The 21652-nt window shown below is 40.8% G+C and overlaps 2 protein-coding genes across 12 annotated transcripts in view; one reads left to right on the forward strand and one right to left on the reverse strand.

Annotated features, from left to right (window-relative positions):
* Positions 1 to 5422, reverse strand: part of zmym2 (zinc finger, MYM-type 2) — a 160372-nt gene extending 154950 nt beyond the window's left edge. For all 4 annotated transcript variants that reach the window (XR_013577108.1, XR_013577107.1, XM_078545484.1 and 1 more), the window contains exon 1: positions 5354 to 5422. The gene's annotated coding sequence lies outside the window, so the exon portion shown is untranslated. The remainder of the gene's footprint in view (positions 1 to 5353) is intronic.
* Positions 5423 to 5937: 515 nt separating this feature from the next.
* Positions 5938 to 21652, forward strand: part of pspc1 (paraspeckle component 1) — a 109454-nt gene continuing 93739 nt past the window's right edge. For 3 of the 8 annotated variants that reach the window (XR_013577104.1, XR_013577105.1, XM_078545476.1), the window contains exons 1-6: positions 5938 to 6392; positions 12339 to 12640; positions 13863 to 13892; positions 14486 to 14581; positions 15653 to 15849; positions 20275 to 20359. Coding sequence is in view for 5 of the 8 variants with exons in the window: in XM_078545476.1 (XP_078401602.1) it covers positions 6078 to 6392; positions 12339 to 12640; positions 13863 to 13892; positions 14486 to 14581; positions 15653 to 15849; positions 20275 to 20359 (1025 nt within the window). In the remaining 3 variants the exon portion in view is untranslated. The remainder of the gene's footprint in view (positions 6393 to 12338; positions 12641 to 13862; positions 13893 to 14485; positions 14582 to 15652; positions 15850 to 20274; positions 20360 to 21652) is intronic. The other 5 variants (XM_078545472.1, XM_078545474.1, XM_078545473.1 and 2 more) reach the window with 3 other exon arrangements.

The following is a 21652-nucleotide window of genomic DNA, read 5'->3' on the forward strand; positions in this document are numbered from 1 at the left end:
TTTGCAGGTGACATGAAACTCAAATGCAGTAAATGAAGAGCACTGCAAGTGAGAGCAGCAAGAAGCCTGACCACACAGCTGAGGCAAAAGGGATAAGGAGGGCCAAGAGGATTAAGTGTCAGCATGCAAACATTTAGGGAACAGTGATCATGTTATCATATTGGAGGAGGGCCAATTTAATTGGTGGAGAACAGAACTATCTGAGGTAAACTGGAATCAAAGACTGACACGCAATGGGTTGCTTTAAAGAGATGGCTAGGCTACAGATAAGCTACAATCCCACAAGGAAGAAAGCTAGGACAACCAAAACCATGGTCCATGGATGATGAAAGAGATGAAGATGAAGAGTAAGATGAAGCAGAAAAAGGAGGCATATGGCAGCTATCATGTTGATAATACAAGTGAGAACCAAGTTGACTATAGAAAGTTCAGAGGGGCAGTGAAAAAGAAAATCAGAGAGGCAAAGACACAGTATGAGAAGAGACTGGCAACTCACATAACAGGAAATCCAAAAGTCATGGCGTCATTAAAGCACGCTGGCTGTAGTCTTCTATAGGAACATAAATAGTAAAAGGGTAACAAGAGGAGAGGTGAGGCCGATTGGGGACCAAAATGTGTTCAATACAAGGAGGCAAAGAGCATGCCTGAGATGCTGAATGAGTACTTTGCATCTGTCTTTACTGTCAAGGATGAAGGTGCTACCAAAATCATAGTGAAGGTGGTGGTAATTGAGATACTGAATAGGCTAAAAATTGATTAAGATGAGGCATTAGAAAGGCTGGCAATACCAAAAGTTGATAAATCACCACAATCGTATGGGATATATCCAAGGGTGCTGAGATACAGGGATGGTGCCAGAGGGAAATTTCCCCCATCTTGTTTTTAACGTTTTTGCTTTCAGACACAGATGTTCATTATTTCACCATTCACACTCACTCTGGGAAAGTATTTTGTTACTTAACTGCCATCATAACCTCCCTTTGCCTTTTGTACCATGAAATATTTTGAGTTAATCTCTCCCACCCTCCACCCTATCACAGACCTTCCCTATTATTCTCCCTCCCACCCCACTCACTTCACTTGCTTAAAATCTATTACATTTCTATCTCCCATCAATTCTGAAGAAAGGTCCTTAACCTGAAACATTAACTCTGTTTCTCTCTCCACAGATAGTGCTGGAAGTACTCAGCAAGCAGGCCTGGGACTCTGTTTTTATTGTTCTAAGAAAAAAAAGGGTGCAAGGATAAAATCAGCAGCTACAGGCTAGTCAGTTTAACTTTGGTGGTGGGAAAGACTTTAGAAATGATAATTTGGGACAAAATTAACAGTCACCTGGGCATGGTGCATTTAACTAAGGAAAGCCAGCATGGATTTGCGAAAGGCAAATCATGTTTAACTCGGTGAGTTATTTGATGAGTTAACAAAGAGTTGATGAGGATACTGTGGTTGCTGTGGCGTACATGGACTTCTAAAAAATATTAGATAAAGACTTATCAGCAAAGTTAATGTTCATAGAATAAAAGGGACAGCGGCAGTGTGGATGTGAAATTGTTCAGTTCACAGGAAATGCAGAATAGTGGTGAATAACTGTTTTTAAGGCTTGAGGAAGGTAGACAATGGAGTTCACCAGAGATCGGTACTGAGACCACTGCTTTTCTTGAACAACATTATGACTTATACTTGGGTCTACAGGGCACAATTTCAAAATTTACAGATGACTAAAAGCTTGGAAGTACTGTGAGGATAGTGATGGACTTCGAGAGGACAAAGATAGCCTGGTGGAATAGGCAGATAAAATTTAATGCAGAGAACTGTTTACTAAGGAAGAGGATGCTGACAAAATATCACAAGGAGAGATGATAGAATTAATAGACGGGGTGAAAATGGACAGACAAGATGCACTGGAAAGACTGGCTATGCTTAGGGTGGATAAGTCACCTGGTCCAGAAGGCATGCATCCCAGGTTGCTGAAGGAAGTGGGAGTGGAGATAGTGGAAGTCCTTACCATGATCTTCCAATCTTCACTAGATACGTAGGAGGCACCAGAGGATTGGAGAGGGGCAAATGTGATATCCTTATTCAAGAAAGGGTGCAAGGACATTCCTTGCAACTACAGGCCAGTCAGTTTAACATCAATAATCAGGAAAATAGATCAACAGGCACTGAGGGGTTTAAGTTAATTAAGGAGAGCCAGCACAGATTTGTAAAAGACAAATCATACTTGACTAATCTCTGATACTTCATCAAAAAATTTAATTAGAAGGTCCAAGAGGGGAATGCAATGGATGTTGTCTATATGGATTTTACAAAGGCATTTGACAAAGTACCAGAAAAAAAGGCTGTTAACAAAATTGAAGCCCATGGGTTAGTGTCAGTGTCAGCTTGGATAAAAAAAAATTGGATTAAGGACAGAAAACCGAGTCATGGTAAGTGGTTATTTTCAGGCTAATGGATGGTAAACAGTGGTCCTCCCCAAAAGTCAGTGCTATATAAACATTACTTGGATACTGGAATACAGAGCAAAATTTCTATATTTGCTGATGATACCAAACTTGGAGGTTTTGCAAACAGTGAGAATAAATGTCAACTGCAACAGGACGTAGATAGGCTAGCAGAATGGGCAAACAGGTAGCAAATGGAACTTAATACTGTGAAGTGAGAGGGGATACATTTTAGCATAAGAGATAAGGAGGCAATACAGACAATGGCACAGTTCTCAAGAACATCCTGGGTCAGAGGGACCTTATGATCCTTGAAGGTGGAAGGACATATTGAGAGTGGTTAGCAAAGCATATGGGATATTGGGATTCATAAATAAAGGTATTGATTCCAAACACAGAGAAGTTACAAAGCTCTGGTTAGGCTACAACTAAAGGAGATCGAGTGGAGATTTGTTAAGACGTGTACAAGATTCCGACAGGTTCACATAAGGTAGAGAAAGTAAAGCTATTCTCATTGGACCTGGAACTCGCTGCTTACGGGGTGATGGAAGCAGAGACAATTAATGCTTTCTAAAGGTAAGTGGATGGGCACTTGAGAGAAATAAACTTGCAGGGCTAAGGGGATAGGGCAGGAGAAGTGAGAATGACTGGACTGCTTTGCAGAGAGCTGGTATGGACTCTGTGGGCTGAATGGTGTACTGTGCTGTAACTAGTCTATGATTCTATTAGCAAAAATAATAGTCAAAGAATTCAGGAAGAAATAGGCTGGTGAATTGGCAGGCACATAGCAGATACTATTTATTAGAGTTGTGTGAAAAGGCACATTTGAGCTAGAAGGCAGACAATATGAACTAAATGGTACAATTTTAAGGGAAGTGCAGGATCAGAGACATGCAGGTGTAGGTACACAAATCTTAAGTACCAGGACAAGCTGAGAAGGCTGTTCAAGCAGGAGATCATTGGCTTTAGTAAAAGCAGCACTGTATAGAAAAGCTTTTAAAAGTTTATAAACCAATGATTAAGCCTCGGTTGGAATAGTGTGTTCAATTCTGGACACTACACTTCAGTAGGTTGGTCAAGGCCTTGGAGAGGATGCAGAGGAGATTTACCAGATTGGTACCAGAGATAATGGACTTCAGTTATGTGGAGAAAGTGGAGTTGCTCTTATTAGAGCAGACAAGGTTAAGAAGAGATTTGATAGAGGGGTTCAAAATCACCAACGGTTATGATAGCGTAAAATGAGGAGAATCTGTTTCCAGTGGCTAAGCAACAGACGATTTATTTTTCACAGCTAGTTGCTGAGATCTGGAATGTACTGCCAGAAGGGTGGTGAAAATAGATTAAATTGTAACTTTCAAAGAGGATTGGATAAATACTCGAAAGGAAAATAATTGCTGGGCTATGCAGGAAGAATTGGGGGAGGAGTGGGTGGAGGGCTAGTTAAAAAACTCTACAAAATATGAGCCAATCCTCTTGTGCAAAATTCTGTCCTTGGTAGTCTGATGAAGCGATAGCTATCAGATGGGAAAAATCACGACCATTCATACAATATATCATATCTGATACAGATAATAAATATAATTGGCAGAGGAAGGAAGCAAGTATTAAAGTACATACATTCCTCATCAAGGAAAACGTGTTCCGCATTTCACTGACAAAATAATCGCAACTGAGTTTGGCTACAATTCATACAACACAATTCAGTATCGCATCGCAAAATACGTCATTTACGCACGTTTAAGGGATTTACTGCCAATTTGCATTTAATTGTTATATAATGGGAACATGACTTCAGCCACGTTATTTCATAGTGATATGTTATTATTCTAAAACGCTGTTTTAGTTAAATAAATGGTACAGATTCGCCAGGTCGCAAGTTTCTTTGCCACCACAATATGGACTAACAAAGACAGTCAAAACAGGGTGCTGAACCGCTTGCGTACGTGAAACCCAACGAGGGACTGAATCGAGGACAACGGCTAATCCGAAAATCTGGCCTGGATTCTCTCCTGAACTCGATTCAATCAGGCGTCTTTTCTATCTCCCTACCACCACCACCACCCCTTTCCCTCTTTCACCCAGAAAAAGTTAAAAGTGCTGATTTCGCAATACACACGTTACCCAACTGGTAACATTGAAGTTTTATCTTGCTGGACGAGAGGAGGAATAATGAAAAAGGGGACTCATCCCAGTGAAAAGGTTAGCACCAATCTCCGCGAGGTTCTCTTCCCTCCACCCCCAGCTGCCCCGCCTTCAACACACGCACCAAACTCGCTTGTGGCGAGCGTCTGTGCGTTTCGTTATTCACACCCACAATGCTCACGGAGAAAAAAAATAGCTACCCATCCGGGATTAGCAACCCGAGGAAAGGGGCAAAAAAAGGGGAAATATAAAATCCATTTTACAAGTGATAAAAAAATTTAATAAATGGAAAACAAATTAATATAAACATGGTGAAATGGACCCCACTGTCATAAAACTATTATTGGGGGGAGAAAACAACAAACAGCTTTTTCCAACTAAAGAAGAAAAAAATACCCCCTTTACTCCATGAAAATATAAATAGTTTGGGGTTTTGTTTTTATTTGGGGTACAAGCGAGTCACCAAGGTGTAAAATTCCCAAAGGAAGAACATTTTTTCCCAAGACTGCCCCCCCCACACCATCCCTCGCGGGTTTACCCCCTTCGTTGCGGTACTAGCGCACGTCCGCCATTAGAGAGCGACCGAAACAATACGTGAGGGGGATTAAAAAGGGAAAATTAGAGGCGGGACAAGTGAAACTTTACTCAATTAACCATTATTTCCACGGATGGAATCATAAGACTGCCTTTTACATGTTTTGGCCTCAAAGCCCGTATAACAATTCAAGAAAAAAAAGGTTAAAGTAGGCATGGTTAATATCACATCTTACCCGATTTCCCAGAGATCTACACCGACCGCACTCGTTCCAGTCCCGGGCTAGACTTGAAGTCATACTAACTTGATCATCAGAGTCCCGCCTTCGGCGAACACTCGTTGGTCAAGTGCTCGTATTTCGCCTGTGAAAGGCAAAATTGCGACGTCTGTGTGGTTGTTTACCTTGTCAATCATTGTGACGGCATCGCCTTTCCGTCATCAGGTTCGGTTGCCGCGCAGAGCTCCAGCAACATACTTATGATCCTGGACCGGAGAGGGCGCTGTGTGATTGGCAGGGAAACGAGAGGAGCTACATCAAAAACAAATAATTGATCAATTTAATTTAAAAACAAATGAATCACTTAGATAAGAAATTTGATAGGCAAAGATTTTTTTAAAGAGACCATAAAAAATGTTTCTCGACAGGTTGAACGGAACGACGCAATGGTTGTTGGGAATTGTAGTTCAATTTGAAATCCCTTTTTAAAGAGGGAGACTAACGGTGGAGAGAAAGCCTGAGGGAGAGCGAGCTGGAATCTCCCATAATACACTGCGCGGTAGCCCGCCGCGTTAACTGGCCCCATACGTCATTAGCTTTCAAGCGTTTGGAGGTTGTGCTGCGGCCGCCATTTTGAGTTTGAATGCAGATAGCAATAGTGCTGTCGCTACTACCCAATAATCAGGTTTCTCTATTTTTAAAAAAAATATATTGATTGTCTGCTTCGAAACAGCCATAAGACATGCAGTCAAATCAGATGAACCGAAATTTGAAACAAGTGCAACTGGAGAACAACCGCAATTCTCCGGTGAAGAGAGACTATGACACAGCGGATCTGGAGGGAACGGTGCCTGGCGATGAAGGTGAAGCCCTGACAGTGGACATCAAGAATTTCCGCAGGCCGGGAGAGAAGACTTATACCCAAAGATGCAGGCTCTTCGTTGGCAATTTACCGACTGATATAACGGAAGAAGATTTCAAGAAATTGTTCCAGAAATATGGGGAACCATCCGAGGTTTTTATCAACCGGGACCGCGGATTCGGCTTCATTCGTTTGGTGAGTTGAGCATGTGTTAGCTCAATTTGTAGGCGCCATTTTTGTTCTAACAGCTTCACAGTGTCTGATTCAGGTGTTGGATCAGAATTTACGAAGTTTTTAAAATCCATCTGATGCAAATATGGGAATTAAAATATATTTGCAACCTGGACCACAAATCTGCCTATTCTTTACTACGTATATTTTACAATTTTTTTCTCAGCGAAATATTGCATTAACTTGCAATAACCCTGCTGTTTTACAATTATCAGCCGAGGTGTTTAGCGCTGCTGATGGGGTTTTGGTTGAGACGCAATTTTAATGGATTAGAGATCGCCCCAAATACTTCCTGCACGCTTGTTGATGAATATTTGTAATGTATTATGTCTTCGGAAAAGTGATAAGCCCTTGTTTTGGCACATGGAGTAGCAAAAATCAAATTAATTGTGGCTTGCGAGCAGCTGTAAGCGCGCCTTTGGCAGTCGAATTAGAAATGCTTTCTCTGAAAAGGAATCATAAAACAAGGGAAACACTGACAACTTGTAAATCTACTTTCAGTCGAGCGTTAAGTTAGCGGATATATGTAAATCACTGAAATAATTTTATAATATTAGTAAACCTAATTTTAACTCTGCATAAGGATTTTGAATGAACTCAGATCTCGCCCATTGTCACAGAAGAAGCGCACAACTAAATCTCGGATGTGTAGAAAGCCGAGAATTCAGTGTATTCACGTATTTAATTTCAGTGTTTACTTTCTTATGAATCGCTGCGCTCATCGGTGCTGAATGAAACAAGATTTGAGTTGACAAGGTATCTAAACTATTTTCTTGATTGCTCAGTACATTATTGGTGGCTGATGTTCGATTAGTTTAGTTGCAAGGTAGGGAATTCTGTACGTAGTTTATAATGAAAATGCTGTTACAGTGCGTCTGCACACTTCATCTCTGAGCAATCGTCTAAAACGCAAATTCTGCGGTAAGCCCATATTGAGTGGTCACCAAAATTGGCCCATCAGCGTCGAGGCTTCATTTTTTTTTCTATTATAAAACATTTCTCTTAAAACTAAGAGACAACTCGACCTACTGGGGATCTGATCTTACTAAAAATTTAATGAGTTTACCTGATATAGTACTGCATTTTGAGAGACTCTGGATAAAGAGTGCTAACTACTTCCTAGGAAGAGACATTTGGAAATTGGGCAAACAAATGTAAATCAAATGCACAAATCGGCCAGGATTGGTAGAGAAAATAATGTTATTGTTTGAGTTGTACTCTTCAGGTTTTGAAAGATTGATATTTTTAGTAGAATATTCACAAAGAATGACAATGACAAAGGGAGTAAAATACTTTATTCATGGACTTTAATTGACTGGCTAGCCTGAAAGATTCTTAAAAATAGGAAGCTAGCTAATTATCGGGTCAGTTTTCTGAGAAATGCAAGTAGTTTTTTAATATCCAAGACAGTCAGACACAGGAAAGGGTGAGAAAGTGAGGCGGGAAACAGTAAGCCAATAGCTGTAGGTCTGAACTACTGGCGCTAAACTAAGGAGTTTGCCGTTGGGTGCCAACACCAAGAGTACAGGAGCAGAATTGCATTCTGATATTGAAGCTGCATCCAGAATATAATTTCTCACCTGGGTATGAAAGGAGCCCTGTCATCATCCCTTGCTGTGAAGCGAATGGAAGGTATAACTGATTTGAACTTGGGCATTCTGGAGTTGTCTTTCATAAATGTTAAAATACTATCCTTGAATCTTATTGAGTATGGTTGAAACAGTGTCTGAGGCAAAACTGGAGAGGTCAAAACAAGAGAGGAGGTTTAAGTGATCAGCATATTGAGCTCAGCTTCATACTGTGTTAGGTGTTTTGGGCCAGTTATCACATGATTACATATTCTGTATTTGCCCTCCCAATGTTGCTTTCTCATCAGCATTGAATGCAGTAATATACACTGTGTACATTATTTTCTGTCTCATGTGGGGCTTGGACAATTGTGTTGGAACATACAGAGATGTTGTCTGGTGCAGTTTCAAGGCATCAACCATGGCTTGGTAGGAGCATGGTTCCGACAATCAGTAGGTTGTGAGTTTGAGCTGCACTCCAGGGACTTGAGCGCAATGTGGGCTGATATTTGAACAGTACCAAGGATGCTGAACAGTCTAAAGTGCCATCTTTCAGATGAGGCATTAAGCAGAAGCCCTGTTTGCTCTGTCAGGTGGACATAAAGGACTCAATTTTAACTATACCTGTGGGTTTTGAGTTAAAATCTCACCCAGAAGATCTCAAGGCATTGTTTCAAAGATGAGCAGGATAATTCACCTGGACAATATTTATCCCTCCACCAATATTACTAAAATCTCATCGTTATAGCATTGCTATTTCTAGGACCTTGCTCCAAACAAATTGGTTGCTGTGTTTCCTACATTATAGCAAGGACAAACTTTAAAACTGTTTAATTGGCTTAAAGTGCATGAGAAGCAATACATACATGGAAGTCTTTCTTTTCTGGGAAAATGGTAATAGGTGGGTGACTGGAATGGTGGGTAGTGGAAGAATGTAGAAGGGTATGCCCGTTTTGATTAGTCTGTCCAGGCAATAGAGAGAAAGTTGTGCTTGGTGGTAGGATCTTATAGGTGGTAAAATGGCAGATGATCTGGAAAATAGAGAGGCTGCTGAGGATGGGAGTGTGAGGACCAGAGAGTTGCTGTTGCAGAAGGAAGGAGTGAGAGCAGAGCATAAGAAATAGAATGAAAGCAGTCAAGGCCTATTGATCATTGCGGAGGGGAACTGTTGAGGAAAAGGATATTTCGGAGGCTGTGCTGTGGAGGTCAGTCATGAGACACGTGATGCAATGCCATCTTTACTAGAAGTCACTATTAGGATCACTTATTTTCTTTTTATATGACCTCAGTTTTGAAGCTTGATACAGAATCTGACAACATTGCTACTATCCTGCCCACGATTTACCGATTTCAGGAAGATTAAGACTAAAATGGCAGATACAATGGCACAGTAGCAGCAGTGTGTATAATCTATAAGATGCACTGCAGGAATTCACCAAGGCTCCTTAGATAGCACCTTCCAGCAGAGTCGGGATAAATGGGTCTTTTTCTGGATGGCAAGCTGTAACTTGTGGGGTGCCACAGGGTTCGGTCCTTGGGCCCCAACTATTTACAATCTATATTAATGACTTGGATTCAGGGGTAGAAGATACTATAGCTAAATTTGAAGATGACACCAAAATAGGTGGGAAAGTAAGTTTGCAAGGAAGAAATAAGAAATTTACAAATGGATATGGACAGGTTAGGTGAATGGGCCAAAATTTGGCAGATGGAGTTTAACACGGATAAGTGCAAGGTTATCCATTTTGGTCGGAAGAATAAAAAGGCAACTTATTATTTAAATGGAGAGAAACTTCAGAATGCTTCAGTGCAGAGGGATCTGGGTGTCCCCGTGCATGAATCGCTGAAAGTTAGTATGCAGGTACAGCAGGTAATAAGGAAGGCAAATGGAATTTTGGCATTTATTGCTAAAGGAATAGAGTATAAAAATAGGGAAGTATTGTTGCAACGTACAAGGCATTGGTGAGGCCGCACCCGGAGTACTGTGCACAGTTTTGGTCCCCTTACTTGAAGGATGTAGTTGCATTGGAGGCGGTTCAGAGGAGGTTCACTAGATTGATTCCAGAGATGCGGAGCTTGTCTTATGAGGAGAAATTGAGCAGTTTAGGCCTATACTTGCTAGAGGAGTTTACAAGGATGAGAGGAGATCTAATTAAGGTATATAAGATGCTAAAGGGGATAGACAAAGTAGACATGGAGCGAATGTTTCCCCTTCTGGGGCACTGTAGAACGAAAGACCATAGTTTTAGGCTAAGGGGTGCTAGATTTAAATCAGAGATGAGGATGAATTACTTTTCTCAAAGGGTCGTGAATCTGTGAAATTCACTACCTCCGAGTGCAGTGGATGACGGGATACTGAATAAATTTAAGGAGGAGATGGACAGATTTTTCACTAGTAGTAATGGGTTGAAAGGTTAGGGGGAAAGGGCAGAAAATTGGAGTCGAGGCCAAAATGAGATCAGCCATGATTGTAATGAATGGTGGGGCAGGCTCGAGAGGCTGAATTGCCTACTCCTGCTCCTAGTTCTTATGTTATGTTCCAAACCCACTACCACCTAGAAAGACAAGGGCAACGGATAGATGGGAACACCACCACCTGGAAGTCCCCCTCCAAGTCACTCACCATCCTATCTTGGAAATAGATCACCGTTCCTTCACTATCGCTGGGCCAAAACCCTGGAACTCCCTTCCTAACATCACTGTGGGTGTACCTACACCACATGGACTGCAGTGGTTCAAGAAGGTAGCTCACCACCACCATCTCAAGGTCAAATAGGGATGAGCAACAAATGCTGGTCCAGCCAGCGAAGCCCACATCCCGTGAATGAATAAACAAAAAAAAAATACATGGTAGATGCAATGTAGTTCAGATAATTGTGAAGTGGTGCACTTTGGGAGAAACAACATCTGAAAACAGTATGATCTAATTGGTACAATCTTGAAGAGCAAGTTGATCAGTCAGTTACAAATGACTATGGGATACTCGACTTTGTAAGGCACTAGCAAGTCAGGCCTCAGCTGGAGTATTGTGTACAATTTTGGGCATTACACTTTAGGAAGTATTGGAAAGGGCTCAAAGGAGGCTTACCAGGGTGATGCCAGGGATGAGGGATTCCAGTCATCTGGAGAAATTAGAGAAACTGGATTGTTCATAGAGCAGGGAAGGTTAAGGGCAGACCTAACACACATGTTCGGAATTATTGGGTTTTGATTAGTATGTGCATGGTGAAACTGTTCTCTGGCATGGGTTGTCAGAATTAAGATAATTCAGAACTAGGGGGAAATGGGTAGAAATGTTTTTGCACAGAGATGTGGAATACCTGAAAGGATGGTGAAATCCAATTCCATTGGAAGTATCAAAAAGCAGTTGGGCATGTATTTAAAGAGAAACAGTTTGCAGAATTATGTGTGTTGTGTGAAATTAGCTCTTTTTCAAAGACCTGGCACAGGCAAGATGTGCCAAATTACCCCCTTCTGTGTTGTAAGATTGGAAACATCCTTTCTGCATCCACCCTGTCAAGTCCCCTCAGGATCTTGTATGTTTCAATCAAGTTACCTCTTACTCTTCTGAACTCCCATGGATACATGCCTAGCCTGTCCAGCCTTACCTCAAAGACAGCCTTCCCATTCCAGGTATTAGTCTAGTAAGCCTTCTCTGAATTGCTTCCAACTCACTTACGTTCTTCCTTAAATAAGGAGACATGGTAAAGGTAAGGTAAGCTGCAGTGGCAAAAGGTTTCAGGATATCCATTGGGTGGGTGCTGGGATAATGGTGACAAGCCCTTGTCTGTAATTACTTTTTATACCACCAATTTGGAGATTCTCATGTTGTAATATTACAACAGAAGTATATTGAGCAGTTGCTTTACAGTTGGGGTTGAAGGCAAACAAGGGCTGAGTGGGTTTGGGAAACATTGGTGGCCGAAGGGCCATGACCTGGTGGCTTTAAAGGGGTCCTAGAACTCCAGTGGTGATTTCCAACTCCAGCTTCCACTTCATGCAATTATTTCCAGCACCTTCTGTTATGTAACTTGCTACAACATGCCTTATATGTTGGCTTCCATGAGTTGCTGAGTATCCCCAAGTATTGTTCTAGTGGCTTAATGATTTTTAAGGTTTTCCTTGTAAACTAATAATTAAAAACATACTTCAATGTTGAATGCTCTTGAGTAAACGAGGCTATGCTGAAATTGCTGAGGATGCAATTGACGTTCAGTAGCAGAATGTTGCAACTGTTTGTCTTCGTCTGAATCAGTGCTTCCTGAATCTGAAGATTGAAATTTTGTTATAACCACTATTTACTATCAGTTTTGAAATGTAAGTTAAATGTTTTTTCATGCAGGAAACCAGAACTTTGGCTGAAATAGCGAAGGCTGAACTTGACAGTACAATGCTGAGGAATCGACCTCTGCGTATTCGCTTTGCTACTCATGGAGCAGCTTTGACTGTGAGGAATCTTTCTCCAGTGGTTTCCAATGAGCTACTAGAGCAAGCCTTTTCTCAGTTTGGCCCAGTAGAGAGAGCAATAGTTGTTGTTGATGACCGTGGGAAACCTACAGGAAAAGGTTACGTGGAATTTGCAGCAAAGCCTGCTGCTCGCAAGGCACTGGAAAGGTGCTCAGATGGAGCATTTTTATTGACGTCGTAAGTATTTTTCTTCACTTTCAGAAGTCCCCTCGCTATGTGTGGTGTGCGGAGATAGGCACTTTCCTTTAATAAAAAGCGGGTGTAATTTCATTTTTTAATAAAAACTAATGTAGTTTCAACTTAATTCTCCCTTCCAGCTGATCAGAAAGTACATGACTCAAGGTTCATAGTAGTTCACAGCTGCTACATGAATTTTTGAAATTAAGTACTGCCCATAATTTATCTGCAGTGGCCTGGAACTGTTGCTAGTTCATTTACACAAGTTACTTATGCCCTTCAGACCTGTAGGAAGTTCCTGTTCTCTGTTGCAGTGGAATTTTTTTCTGAGATAGAGAATAAGGTTTATGCTTTTATGTAGTATCTAGAGTATGTTCATTTCTTCTCCCTTGCTTTGCTGAATATAAACATTGAAATACGGTATTTGAGGAAATCTTAAGCGATCTGCCCTATAGTTTATAATCATTTTTCATTCCCACCAAGCCAAAAAAAAGGAGAATACGGGCAAGAAGTGTCTTGCAGTTGTAATTGTGCATAAAGCCAGCTTCAAACTTTAGTAAAAATTTTAATCTTTTCCTGTTTGCAAGTTGATTTTAAAAAATGGACAGTAATCACTAAACCAAATATGTATAAATTGAACGTCGTGAGTATTTCCATAGTAATAAAAAAAATCCTACTGTTTAATGGTTATGCATCTTTGATACACATTTCTCAAATGAACAGTATCAAAAATCATATTTTAAGAGGGAAACTTATCTGGAATAAATTATGGATCCTGTTCATTGGATACTGGCAAAAAAAAATTACCATGGAAACTTTGGACATGGTTACAAATCTAAGTTAGCAGCATGCTATTATGCAAGGTGCAAGCTTGGTGGCGCCAATATGTCTTATTTTTATACTCAATTGTTTACTTTTTCCATTCGTGACAATTTGCTCAGATGCCTGATAATAGGCACGTGACATTGTTAAGGCGAATAGCATAGATGCATTTAAGGGGAAACCGATACACGAGGAAGGAAATAGAAGAATATGTTAATGCAGTGAAATAAAGTAAGATGGAAGGAGGCTTGTGTGGAGCATAAACACTGGCATAGATCTGCTTGGCCTGTTTCTGTGCAGTAATATTTCGGTACGTGCTGAGGTTAACCATAGTCACGTTCAAAATAGATTTGATTAATAGACTATCACCTGACAGTAAACCAATTATTGTTCCCCATAGGACTTCCAATATGACGAACCAGGCGACAAAGTAAGAGAACTTCATGGTTTTTTTAAAAAGTGTCACTCTTGTAGATAATTTACTACAAACTTCTGGATTTCTGAAATACAAATAGATACTGATGAATAAGCACCCAAAAGGGTGAAAGGATCTTTGGATTTCAGAGCCTTCTATGGAAAGACTATGAAAGAGCAGTAGCTTAGTAAAACTCTTTTAATTTTGCCATTATTTCAGTCGTAAACATTTTGAGGATGCATCTTTTTAGTTTCATCTTTTACAGCACACCTGCCCCCCTCTTTTATAAGCATGTTTCAGAAATAAGTTATCACTAGCATAGAAACAGCATTAAGATGGCAAATTGTGACATTGTGGAGTGTGGGCATGTGTGCTTGTACGTGGTCTCATCTGTTAATGTAGGCATTCTCGCCCATAGTTTGGTGCAACTGCTTGAAGGTAGGATTCTATGTAGGTTGAACCCTTTTGAAAATGTGCATTCTGTTTTAAACAACTTTCATAAGATCACTAGCCAGTGAAAATGATAAACGTCATATCAAGTGCTTCCAAGGGTTCTTTACACTAGTCAGCCTTTTTGTACTATAAATGCTATGTTTCATTATTTTCAGCTCTCCTCGTCCTGTTATTGTGGAGCCCATGGAACAGTTTGATGATGAAGATGGACTTCCTGAGAAACTACTGCAAAAGAACACTCAATACCACAAGTAAATGTTTCATTTCTTGTTTTGCCTATTTGGCATAAACAAACTGCATCCAAAATATAATGTGTATCATTACTTGGTTTTGCCATTCATTCAAGAAGTATGTTTCTGTTCACCAAAGGAAATGCTCTTTGATCACTTTCCATGTCTAACGGTCACGTGAAGCTTTTTATTTTTCAGTTACAGTAAAACGTTAGTGTTTTGTAGGGCTGAGAATAGTGGTAGTGCAAAAATTATGTTGGGAATGCACTCCAAGATTAATATTTAGAATTTTGTCCCAGAAGCATCTCCATTATTTTGTACAGAGCATTTTTTTTCATTCTTGGCACTTGATTTGAAAGTCAAGGATTCCTATCAAAGGTTTCTTGACTGAACTCAGTAGGACAATACTGTACAAATGTGACTAGCTCCACATTTCACAAGTGTCCTGTTACTCTTACAGAGGGTTCGACCCAAATCTGAGAAGGGAAATGAGTGCTAGTTGACATGCTCACTTGTAACATTTTGCTACAGCTTTTTCCAAATTCTGGAAAATTTCTGGCATCGGTTAAGGTTTTTTGTGATATTGAAGCCTTTTTTTCCTAAGTTGTACATTTTACTTTGACCTTGAGCAGATTATTCAACACTCTCTAGGTCAAAAGCAATAAATCAGAGAAAATGAGGACTTTATCACAGGTAATTAGTAACCAAGTTATTGATTAGAAAATGATTATTGAAATATCTACATTCTATAAAATGTTGGAAGATTGTACACTTCAACATATGAGAATCATTATACTTTTTATATGGAAAAATAAAAGCTGCTACACCATGAAATGATGGTCTGTGTTGCAGGGGCTGATTTAAAAACTTCCCTGTCTCTATTTTCCCCACTAATGAGAATCTTTTAAGAGGGTAATGAAGCTATTGGTGTATTTGAAAATAGCATATTGAAGTAATGCACAGACAGTCTATGATGACCCACATTTTCCTAAAAGTGGCATGAAGCTGCATGTACTTCATAAATACTGAAACTGGCAGTCATTAAGCAGTGGTTTGGTGATTTATGTTTAACATATGTTTTTATTGTATTAGGGAAAGGGAGCAGCCACCACGTTTTGCTCAGCCTGGGACATTTGAATTTGAATATGCATCTCGGTGGAAAGCTCTTGATGAAATGGAAAAGCAACAGCGTGAGCAAGTTGACAGAAACATCCGAGAAGCAAAGCAGAAACTAGAGGCAGAGATGGAAGCTGCTCGTCATGAACATCAGCTTATGCTTATGAGACAAGGCAGGTTGCTGCACTTTATTTGTAAGATTGTTATAGTTGATATTTTATTGAGCAATTGCAGTAGGTTGAAACCTAGAACCTAATGAGATAAAAGGGTAGGAGTAGACCAGACTGTCCCTGGAGGCTGCTCCTCCGTTCAGTACAATCATGTCTGGTCGTCAGCCTTAACTCCACTTTCTCATCTGCAACACATAACCCTTGACTCCTTGAGAGACCAAGCGTCTGTCTGTCTCAACTTGGAATATGCTCAACAATGGAGCATCCAGAATTCCAAAGATTCACAACCCTTTGAGTGAAGAAATTTTTCTTCATCTCAACCCTAAATGGTCAGCCCCTTATCCTGATACTATGCCCCAGTGTTCTAGATTCCCCAGTCAAGGGAAATAACCTCTGTGCCTACCCTGTCAAAACCCTTCAGAATCTTGTATGTTTCAATGAGATCACCTCTCGTCCTTCTAAACTCTAGAGATTATAAGCCCAATTTACTTGAGCTTTCATTATAGAACAATCCCTTCATCCCACGGACCAATCTAGTGAAACTTTTTGTTGTACTATCTCCACTGCAAGTGCATCCTTCCTTAAATATGGAGACCAAAACTGCAAACAGTACTCTAGCTGTAGTTTCACCAAAGCCCTGTACAACTGAGCAAGAATCCCTTACTCTTGTACCCCAGTTCCCTTGCAATAAAAGCCGACATGCCATTTCCCTTCCTAATTACTTCTTATGCCTCACATCAACTTTTATCCTTCTGTGTGAGTACACCCAAAAACCTCAACATCAACATTTACAAGTTTCATGCCTTTTTTAAAAAAAATTCCGCTTTTTTATTTTTGTGCCTACACTTCCCCTCATTATACTCCTTCTGCGGTTGCATGGGAAGGTGCCGTGGGAGGGGGTTGAGGTGTAGGGGGTGATGGAGGAGTGGATCAAGGTGTCCCGGAGGGAACGGTCCCTACGGAATGCGGACAGGGGGTGTGAAGGGAAGATGTGTTTGGTGGTGGCATCATGCTGGAGTTGGCGGAAATGGCGGAGGATGACCCTTTGAATGCGGAGGTTGGTGGGGTGATAACTGAGGACAAGGTGGACCCAATCATGTTTCTGGGAGGGAGAGGAAGGTGTGAGGGCGGATGCGCGGGAGATGGGTTGGACACAGTTGAGGGCCGTGTCAACCACCGTGGGTGGAAAACCTCAGTTAAGGTTTTCTCTGCGACAGAGGTGAAGGAACTGAGAATGGGATGGAGTCCTTACGGGAAGCAGGGTGTGAGGAGCTGTAGTCGAGGTAGCTGTGGGAGTCGGTGGGCTTGTAATGAATATTGGTGGATAGTCTTATCACCAGAAATTGAGACAGAGAGGTCAAGGAAGGGAAGTGTTAGTGATGGACCATGTGAAAGTGATGGAGGGGTGGAAATTGGAAGCAAAATTAATAAATTTTTCCAGATGCAGACGAGAGCATGAAGCAGCACCGAAGCAGTCATCTATGTGCCGGAGAAAGAGTTGTGGGAGGGGGCCTGAGTAGGACTGGAACAAGGAATGTTCCACATACCCCACAGAGAGACAGGCACAACTGGGGCCCATGCGGGTACCCATGGCCACACCTTTTATTTGGAGGAAGTGAAACGAATTTAAGGGGAAATTGCTCAGTGAGAGAACAAGTTCAGCCAGACAGAGGAGAGTGGTGGTGAATAGGGATTGTTCAGGCTTCTGAGAAAGGAGGAGGTGGAGGGCCCTCAGACCATCCCAGTGAGGGATGGAAGTGTAGAGGAATTGGATGTCCATGGTGAAGAGGAGGTGGTTGGGGCCAGGGAACTGGAAATTGTTGATATGATGTAGGGCATCAGAGGAATCACAGATGTAGGTGGGACGAGACTGGACAAGGAGAGAGAGAATGGAGTCAAGATATCAAGAAATGAGTTCCGTGGGGCAGGAACAGGCTGACACGATCAGTCTGCCAGGACAGTCCTGTTTGTAGATTTTGGGTAGGAGGTAGAAGCGGGCCATCCGAGGTTGGAAGCTGTGGAGGGAAGATCTCCAGAGGAGATGAGGTCAGTGACAGTCCTAGAAACAATGGCTTGATGTTCAGTGGTGGGGTCGTGGTCCAGCGGGAGGTAGGAGGAAGTGTCTGCGAGTTGGCAGTCAGCCTCTGCAAGGTAGAGGTCAGTATGCCAGACAACATCCTAGTGAATCTGTATTGCACTTTTAATTGACTTGACATCCTTCACATAGCATGGAACCTGAATCTGATCTTGCTGAGGTTTTATATAGATTTGCCTTGATTATCCTATACCTTTTCATAATAAACAGTATTCTGTTACTTTTTATGGTCCTATTCATTTCAGATTCTTTCATGCATATAGGTCCCAGATATCCTTACTTTTAGTTCAAATTTGTTTCTAATCTTTTTAATTTATCCACACCATTTTGAGTTGTTTAATTATTCTGTTACATTGCAATCTTCTTTTTGAAAATGCCCTTTGTCAATTTTTCTTTCCTCTTCAGCTCATTTACCTTTTCAAAATGGGCCCTATTACAACCTGGGCCCCTCAATTTTGTGCTGATATTTTTCACTCTATTTGGACCTTGAGGCTTATTATAGTGTAGTTATTGCTTCTGAAGTGCTTGTGCATATTTTACTCCTATCTGACTTAACGTTGCAACTCAAATTCATCCAGACGTACCCCTCCTCTTGTAAATATTGGTAAAATACTGCTTAAGGAAGGATATGCACACAGTTTTAAGAACTACATTCCTTTTTCTCCATTTACTCTGTCTGATCTGTCTATACATTTCCTCTTCCATTTTCCTGTCACGTTTAGGGATCTGTTGTTTTCCCCCATATATTGGTATTCTTGCAAGTGCCCTGATGAGTGCAAGATGAAAAGTTTAGACATTTTTTTTTCAGCAATACTCAAGTCCTGTACTACCAATGACTATATGGATCTGTAATTAAATTATGCTAATGTAACCCTTTTTTCATCTTCGCTCTCTAACAACATTGAATTTTTCTCCTTTCCCTATTCCTTTATATTTTAAGAACCCCAAAATAATAGCCAAGTTTTTGTTAGGAACATATACATTCAATAGCACTGTGACATTTACTCCTAATTTCTCCACTTTGTCCCTGTGGAAAAACAATATGTACTAGTGTGAATTGGTCATTGTGGAGGTCCTGTTTTGCAATTACATATTTGCAGGTTGTATGCATGTCATTTGTTAGTTTATAAAATGCCTGGGTGGGGGAAAACTCAAGGTCACGTGAGAGTACGTAGGAATATAGCTATCCCTCATGTCAAGCACCTAATGTATTCCTGAAAAAAGACAAGCTAAACAAAAATAATTCTGCCATGAGAAAACATGCTGGTTTACATTCCTGCCCCAGACACAGCGTTGCCTTCCCCTCCTGCCAATTGCAGCTGCACCAAACACGGCAGGTGCTACCTGGAGGGGGGGGATCTGAATGGCACCTGGATGAATATAGTATAAAAGAAACTGCCGCAAATATTCCTTATGAGGGTGTTAACAGGACCAGGAATGGGTCTGGTGGCAATGGCTGGCAGTTGACCTGTACCTAATCTGGGAGTGTTTATTTGAGTTGAGGAACCGGGCTCTCATGTGGCTGCTGCAAGGCTCACACTAGGACCTGAGCTGAGCTACTCCCTGAATACGTGGACCACGCCTGTTTGATTGGTCCCCAGCTGTTCTTTGCTATTTCCACCCTTATCCACTTAGACGGCCTGCACCACCTTGATATTGTGACTGTGCACCAGCCAAGGCTCTGACTGGGGGTGGCAGAGGAATAGATAACCTGAAGGTGGTGATCTGGCTGAGCACAAGGAAGGTCAACTGCAGGCTGGAGCCCACAGGGGGGCTGGTGTATACAGGCAAAGGCTGTGCAGCCGGGGGGCCGGCAGCTCACAGTGCACTATAGGATTTTTTACAAAAATTCAGGAAGTTCTGAATACTGAAAGCATTGAAATTGAATTTTGGCACACTTAACACGTGCACTAATAAGTTAGCGGCTGTGTGAATTGAAATAAATCTTTTGATTCTTGCTTTAAATCTTTCCAAAAAATTACGAATGCATTGTTTAAAGTTTGTACCAGTGGGGTATCTAACTTTTTTGAGTGGGATATTTTGTAGCCTGTGTAAACAAAGATCATTGCTATTAGTGGGTTGTTTGGGCTGCTGTGGTTTCCTGCAGCTGTGTTGGTAATCATATAGCTTCTTTGGAAGTACTAACTTCTGTTTGTATGCTATATAGTTTTGTTGCGCTATTGTGAAATCAACAGAGCTGGAAATTTAATAAATATATTGTATAGACACTTCCAGTGCAAACACCTTAAAAGAGGTATCTTTTAAAAAGAAAAATGACTGATCTATCGTATGTTCTGCAAAAGTATTACATCCAAAATGATTGTTTTTTGTAGATTTGATGAGACGCCAAGAGGAGTTGAGACGCCTGGAAGAAATGAGGAATCAAGAGCTGCAGAAACGAAAGCAGATAGAAATGAGGTATATCCAGATCAAATTATGAACTTGCAGTATGTTATAGGAGGACTCTTTTTCTGAAGCATTTAATTAAAAACGTACAGTACAGCTTTCAATGGGGGTTTAATTCCTCCCCCCCGCCCGCCCCTTAACTTACATTAAAATGGGGGAAGATGACTTGTTAACAAGCTATCTCAATGGAGCCATCATCTGTTTTGTCTGTTATTCACATTTCTGAGTGGAGGAGATCAGAATGGTGGTTGTATCTGGTATTAAACTTACATTTAAATCTGAAATGGTTTTTTTTCCCCCCTGTATGCTGATGACATATTTGGGTTATTTGTAAATACCAGTTTGAATGCTGACTTGGCTTCCAATTAACTTATTCTTTTAAGTTGAACCATTTTCCTACACTGTACTCTAAAGTTTCAGGTCCTGTTGGTGCAATTATGTAACTGTTCAGTCCTGGATGCATGTGATTTGCTAGTTCTACTTCCTATTTTTAGCAGAAAATTAATAGAAAAAGTCATTTATTCATTAGTCTCCATTTTTGGATTTGGCTGTTATTTTATGTTGCATGGTAGTTTTGTTGTGCATTGATCTGCATTGTGCATACTTAGCAGCATCAGTCATATGATATATGTACTGAAATTAATTGTAGTGATCTGGAGAAATGATACTTTCTCACTTTTTTGTATGTTGGTGGTGTCATTATGAACCAGAACATAATTCATGCTTGTTGAGGCAGTGGGGGAGGAGAAATTGGGTGGTGCAGGAAAAGAGATGCTGACAGGTGGGTCCAGAATTCAAAGCCCTGATTGATGGCATGGCAGTTCCTTCTAATTGCTGGCAGCTCGTTTGAATTGAAGTGGGGTAGCCTCTATCTATTTGTTAGCTGGCTTTAGTTTACCTTATTAGGTGCTGAATGGCTCATGTTGCTCGGGCAAACCTGCCCAAAAAAACATGCCCAATACAACATGCACCACACTGGTGAACTATGGGCAGTGGTTTAATGATGGTCTTGAAGCACATGCATCTCTATATTTGGCACTGCTATAACTAACTGACTAACTGCTACATTAAAAATACTAAATTACACAGCAGTAAAGGCCCTCATAAACATAATTTTAAAAAGAAACGGCCTCACTATGTGGATTGTGTATAAAATGTTCCTATATTTTATCTAGTACTGTGAAACGCAATGAAATAAATACAATTTCAGAATCCTGATTTCTTTTGCTAATAACTTAAATATTTGAGTAAGTGCATGCTTGTTTAAAGCACACCTGTTAGAAACAGATACTGATATCACTTTGT

This window comes from Cetorhinus maximus, chromosome 7, assembly GCF_964194155.1.
Source record: "Cetorhinus maximus chromosome 7, sCetMax3.hap1.1, whole genome shotgun sequence".
Lineage (NCBI taxonomy): Eukaryota > Metazoa > Chordata > Chondrichthyes > Lamniformes > Cetorhinidae > Cetorhinus > Cetorhinus maximus.